Source organism: Mugil cephalus, chromosome 20 (assembly GCF_022458985.1).
Source record: "Mugil cephalus isolate CIBA_MC_2020 chromosome 20, CIBA_Mcephalus_1.1, whole genome shotgun sequence".
NCBI lineage: Eukaryota > Metazoa > Chordata > Actinopteri > Mugiliformes > Mugilidae > Mugil > Mugil cephalus.
The window spans coordinates 15,878,173-15,884,812 of NC_061789.1; the positions used below are offsets into that span (position 1 = coordinate 15,878,173).

The 6,640-nt window shown below is 41.5% G+C and overlaps 1 protein-coding gene across 1 annotated transcript; it reads left to right on the top strand.

The window, feature by feature from the left end:
• Positions 1-3,199: 3,199 nt before the first annotated feature.
• On the top strand, positions 3,200-5,618 carry igfals (insulin-like growth factor binding protein, acid labile subunit). Its single transcript, XM_047571262.1, has 2 exons — positions 3,200-3,305; positions 3,398-5,618. Exon 2 carries the CDS (start codon positions 3,403-3,405, stop codon positions 5,134-5,136), a length of 1,734 nt encoding a protein of 577 aa, XP_047427218.1. The 5' UTR covers positions 3,200-3,305; positions 3,398-3,402; the 3' UTR covers positions 5,137-5,618.
• Positions 5,619-6,640: the final 1,022 nt, after the last annotated feature.

Consider the following 6,640-nt stretch of genomic DNA (forward strand, 5'->3'; position numbering starts at 1 on the left):
TCTTTGTACCCATTTAGAAATAGGCACATAAAAGGTCAGTCTTTACACAGTGCAAATGTGCATTTGAGAAACTTCAGAATTAAAGGCCAATGACAAAAGTGTTACATGAACAATGTAAACTACTACACATTCACCAAATACAATAATATTAATGATAATCTCCTATAATAATAAAATCCTGAGAGTTTGTTTCCTGTCTTGTCATGTTAAGAAGCACAAAAAGTTAAATTTTCAATTAGAGAACATTCTGTGTTAATGAGAATTTGTTAATCCCTGATGTAAAACTACACAGATGTAAATCTCACTGCACATTTTGAACATCTCTAACTTATTAACTGTGTATATTTACACTTAATTTTAATGTGATGAAACAAATACGAATTCCTGAGCTCCTATAATGACAGAGCCAAAATGGCAATGAGTGTCGGACACAATGATCACATTTAATTAACGCAACGCGGCTAAGTTCCAGCACCTTCCAGATGCCGAGACAAAGGCACTTTCTCTCTCCAAGTCGAGTGTGAGCTCTGAGTGTTATTAATAGCCGCTGCAGGGGTGTGTGGGGTCTCAGGCTGTCAAAGGGGATGAGCTGGCACTAGGGTTCAGAGAAACACAGAATCACTATCACCTTAATGGGTGAAAAAATAAATAATAAAAACTTGTTTTCAAGCATCTGTCCTCCTACAAGACACATTTGCTCAGTTTTAAACTACTGTTGAGAGGGTAAAAGACCAACAATCTACCAGTGGATGGCAGTGTTGACTGAGCCTGTCATTAAATCTGAAGTACGGTAGCTTTCTGCTCGTTCTCACTTGTCTGTGCTAAGGACAAAGAAAACCATTTAGGTCAATTAGATCTTTCCACTTAGCGAACAGCAGAAAATAAGAAAGGGGCTCCAGCTTTCCTTTCATTTCCATGCACCGTTAAAGCAAAGGAAACAAAGGGATTGTCTGTCTTCTCTACACCATTATGCACCATGTCAGAATCAACAGATGAGAGCAACAGGAGGGTCTGACATTATGCATATCCAGAGGCCCACGGCACCAACACAGGAGGAGTAATCTGCTGTTTTACGGCTCGGCTTCGCCGATTATCGAGCCATTGCTTTCCCGAGGTTCAATTTAATACATTCAGCAGGCTTTTATGTACTTATCTGAGGCTCGTGTGGGATGTGATGTGGTGTCTGGCTAGCTTTGCTTTACAAAAAATAAAAAAATACAGTAGGTAAAACAATAGTACACCGTTTTTATTCCTGATTGATCGCACAGTGTGTTAAAAGCTGAATGGTTTGCAATTACTTTGAAAGCAGCCTAATGAAAAACACAAATCAAACAGAACAGGGCTAACCTCTGCGTCATGATTGTGGACTCAGACGGAATTTAATGATCCACAGGGGAATTAGGAAACAGGGACATTTATTTTTAATAGGAACATTTACGAAATCTTAATCTCCACCTGCCGATTTCGACCGGCACGGTGCCTTCAAGGTGTGTTCTCTGCATGTGTGGAAGCACAAACATTATCCAGTTTCATTTGAAAAAAAAAAAAAAAAAAATCAGCCTTCCAGAAACTAGGCAGAGCCCAGTCAAAACATTTACACCGACAGAGGCAGGCTCCTCCACTCACTATTTACACTAAGGGGAGTCTACGGCAACCAACAAAGCTGGAAACCTTTTTGCCTGGTTGAGTGCAGGGGAATGAGCCAATTAGAGGTGTTTGTCAAGGGGGCTACAATCACGAAACATCTCCCTCAGGCACCCATTCCACATGGCAATGTTTAGACTGAAACAGCAGGAAAAAACTACAGCGTGTTATTTCCCTGTTTGTAAGAAGATCTGATGTTCGCTCTTTGGAATGGGCTTCTCAAACTCCCTTTCAACTGTCGACATAACCAGTTTCCAGAGACATAGAAAAACAAATATTAATTGACAACATGCAACGTAAGTCTAAAGTGATCTGCTGCTACAGTCATTTTTAATCATACAGTATATTATTTAGCACTGGAGGCTGTTTTCAAAGGATATACTAAGATGTTGAAGCAAAATGTGACCAGCAGTGCCCTCTACTGGCATAAAAAAATATATATATATGTATTTATAATTCAGAAGAGTTTCTCGTTTCTTCAGTAATGGTTGACAGTTATTTTTTAAGTTTAGATCCTCTTATCAGTCTTTATCCTCTTTATCAATATGTATTTATTTATGCCATATGATATCTTTTAACAGCAACATTTCCCTTACTTATTCATGGCTAAAGTGGGCCAGATTTGAGTTCTAAAAACACATTTCTTCACAATGAATCCACCACTGGCAGGTCAGTCAATGAAATTCATGAGCAAGCACACAGTATTATCTGGATTTGGCTGTCCTTTCGATCATGGCCAGTTCATGGTTGTCTACAGAACCCAGATACCCAGAAAAAAAGTAAACAGAAAGTTAGTCATTGCAATCTCAGCTGTGATTAGGAAATGGACCTCTGGAACTGACGCGGTACCAGCAGTGGCAGGGCAATTTTTACAACGTGTCAGTCACATTCAGTTCAGTGGTAACAGGTACATACAGTTTATGTTATACAAATATAAAAGAAGGTAGGTGGTTACATTGATATGTAACATAAGCCGCACGGCTCCAAGTTTAAATGAAATGATGAAATACAACTTTGTGTCATATTACATAACATTACTGTAATGTTATGTTAATCAAATGTTAAATATATGCAAATAATAAAATGTTGTAAATTCAGAATGAGGTCAAGTGCACTGGGTTCGCCTAATCTCTTTACCCACTGTCAGTTAAAATCTACAGTGAATGTAAATCAGTGATAGGACCCTGACTTTAGTAAACACTCAACACGCCACTTACGTCAAAGCTTTAATTGGGCTGATAATAAATTATATCCGAGAAAGGGTTTGAATAGTTGAGGTGCATGTATATAGGATGCTTTACTTCGAGATTAAATTTAATATTAATTCAAATGAAAGTATATTCTCCTATCGCAGGATTTACACATTTATAACTACACAGCCATTAATAACATCAGACAGAACTGTAGACAGGACAAATAAAAGAAGATTAGAGGTAACTCTGAGAGGAACTGTCAGCACATGAAAAATGAAAACTAGACCGACAAGTGCATCGGAAATGAATGGGTTAACAGTGCGCATCCAGTGCACCTGACTTAAAAAAAAAAAAAAAAAGTTTGGGGCTTGACAGACTGTCTATTCAGCATACAAACAATTGCACAAGGAGCTGTCATTCAGTATTCCACAGCCCATTCACCTTTTATTGAGACCTCTGAGATTTGAGGTAAGTAATCTAACTTATGCTTGTGAGTGCTCTTAAAGATTCTTGAAGACAAGGAAACAGCTGACATTTAGATTTTAACATTCTGTCCACAGCTGGAATGCAGACCATCGTGCTGTTGGTAGTGTGGGTGCTGGGAACCTCGCTGGTGTTGCCAGACCCAGACACAGCAGGAGAGAAGGTTGAAGAGGACCCCATTCCCTGCTCTAAAGGGTGCACCTGTATGCCTGACGAGTACAACGCAGAGCTCAACATGTACTGTAGTGCCCGTAACTTCACGAAAGTACCAACCGACATGCCTGCTCCCACTCATTCTCTCTGGCTGGATGGCAACTTGTTCACCTCGCTTCCAGCATCATCTTTTAGGGATCTCACCAACCTGGACTTTTTGAATCTACAAAGTGGCCAGCTAGCGACCATCGACCCTCAGGCTTTCAAAGGCCTTAGATCGTTGGCGCACATTCACCTCGAGCGAAACCGCCTCAGGGTGTTACCCGGTATAGTCTTCCAGAATACGCCTAACCTCGCTTCGCTCAGCCTGCATAACAACCAGCTCAGTCGCATTGAGGAAAGACTCTTTGCAGGACTATCACAAATGTGGCTTCTCAACCTCGGGTGGAATTCGATAACGGTCTTACCAGAGGCGACTTTCCACGACTTGCAGGGCCTACGAGAACTGATCCTTGCGGGGAACAGGCTCGCGTACTTGCAGCCACAGCTCTTCCAAAATCTTGCAGAGCTTAAAGAGTTGGATCTGAGAGGGAATCACCTCAAGGTCATCAAAGCTAACGTGTTTGTTAAACTGACTAAGCTGCAAAAGCTTTACCTGGCCCAGAATCAGATCGCGACAGTGGTACCCAGAGCTTTTGTAGGCATGAAGTCGCTCAGGTGGTTGGATCTGACGAACAACAAGCTGACTTCCCTGCACGACGACACCTTCATGGGCCTGCACAGTCTTCACGTGCTGCGCCTCTCCAACAACTCTATCACTGGAATTAGGCCCAGGACATTCCGCGATCTGCAGTACTTAGAAGAACTGCGACTCAGCTACAACAGGATAAGAGCCCTGGGGGAGAGGATCTTCGAAGGGCTCGGCCACCTGGAGGTCCTGGAGCTGGAGCACAATCAAGTGCAGGAGGCGCAAGTGGGTAGCTTCACGGGCCTCTCTCATGTGGCCGTCATTAATCTCTCTGGAAGCTGTTTCCACAGTCTGACGGACCAAGTGTTCAAAGGTCTTTCAAAGCTTCACAGCTTGCATCTGGATAGAGGTTGCCTGACAAGGATCACAGCTCAAGCTTTCACTGGACTTTCTGGTTTAAGGAGGCTTTTCTTGCAACACAACAACATCTCTGTGGTGGAATATAATAGCTTTGTGGACCTGGTTGGCCTGCTGGGACTGGACCTGAGGTTCAACAAGCTGGAAGATCTCACAATCCAGACGTTCTCCGGCCTTAGGAATTTGGAGTATTTGCTGTTGACCAACAACGACTGTCGGCAGTTTTCACAAAACGGCACAAAGCAGACACTTCCGAGGCTGCGTTATATGGATCTGAGAGCTAACGCCTTAACAACCCTGGTCCCTGACTTCTCTGGGAGCATGGAAAAGCTCCTGCTGTCTGGGAACCGGTGGAAATGTGACTGCAGCGCCCTGCCGCTCAGAAACTACAGCTTGAGGTATCCGCAGGTGGTACCCAGACTAGTGGAGACCCACGCGGAAGGGGAAGAGCCCGACTCAACTATCATCATATACAACAACATCACGTGCACCAGCCCACTACGCCTAGTTGGTCTGGACCTACGGGACGTGGACAATGATTCCTTCCAAGGCTGCTAGGCAGACACACATTGTTTGATGATGTGTTAAGAATTGGTTAGTACAATAATAGAGGAGGGTACAACACATGTACCTGTGCTGTATATTGTATATTGTCAACAGTGTACATTTAAGTAGTTTTATTGCAACATTACAACTGTAACTTTGGTATGCGTTTCAGGTCAACTACTCTACTAATCAACTTTTAACAGGCGAATTGTTATTTGATGACTGTTTCAAAATCTATTTTTTCTTTTTCTTCTTCTTTTTTTTATTTTTAGTATCAGCCTTATGGAGCTATGTTAAATACGGATGTGTAATTGTGCATTAATGTGATGACGGCCGGCAAAATGTCAATTTGAATTGATGCAACCAATCCATGACAAATGCTTTGTGACAATCAAATTCATGCTAATATGAGACGGTACTACGGACTGTAATGGCAACAAGTTGCTCAAGACGGGTCTCCTGGACACGTTTAATAAAGACACATTCACATGTGATTTTTGTGTTTGGTTTTTAAATGCATTTTTGTTTATACTACCTTTCACTTGTTTTCAAATACTGACAATCACAAATTTAAAAAAGAAGTGGAAGAAGAAAGGCTTTTAAATGGAAATGAAAAAAGAAAAGGAAAACAAGGAAGCAGAATGCCTTCATTGCAAATAAACCTAAACGTAAACAAAACAGACAAAAAAAAAAAAAAAAAAATGTAAAACTAACAAAACTGTTACCTTAAGTGGACAAGTTGAGGTCTACGGTCACCTTATTTTAGCACAATGACTGGCCACCTAGCACAAATACTCCCTGGCTAGCCCAGATACACTAATTAGCACTCTACGCATATATTTATTTGTTTATCATAGAATCCTAGCAAAAAAAAAAAGGTCAGACTACCTGCTAGCTGCTAGCATGGGCTCATCTTATCTTATCTCGAACACGTTCCACACACAACCGGCTCTTCGTTTGTTCAGTGACGAACTGTGCCCCGCTTTGGCGACATTTCCGGAAGCACCTGAAGGCAACACTGTTGACGAACCGCACGTGTTCCGGGATCAGAAGCTTCTCGTTGCCAACGGCAACCGGGAATCTGCGGCGCATAAACGATAACGATACAACAAGTCCTCAGTCAGTCCTGCAGAGATGGACACAAAACCTTCACCCGGTCGGAATTCAATTCTGGAGAAAGTTCAACCACAAATACCAACCATCAACTTGGAATTCTCATCAGTAAGCTGTTATTGTTTTAGTTTTCTTATTTTTCTGTTTAAAAGTGTGTTAACGCATTTTAACTGGCACGGAAGTACGCAATTTACTATAGATAGATAGATAGATAGATAGATAGATAGATAGATAGATAGATAGATAGATAGATAGATAGATAGATAGATAGATAGATGGAAAAATATATGTCAAATAACACAACTGCCTATGCATATATATTTACCTTACAAATACCATCCAATGGTGTGTCCTTGAACGTTACAGACCGACAAAGAGGAGATTGTTATATATCAAAGACCTG

Coding starts and splice junctions, on each gene's coding strand:
- igfals (XM_047571262.1), top strand. CDS start 3,403: ATGCAGACCATCGTGCTGTTGGTAGTGTGGGTGCTGGGAACCTCGCTG.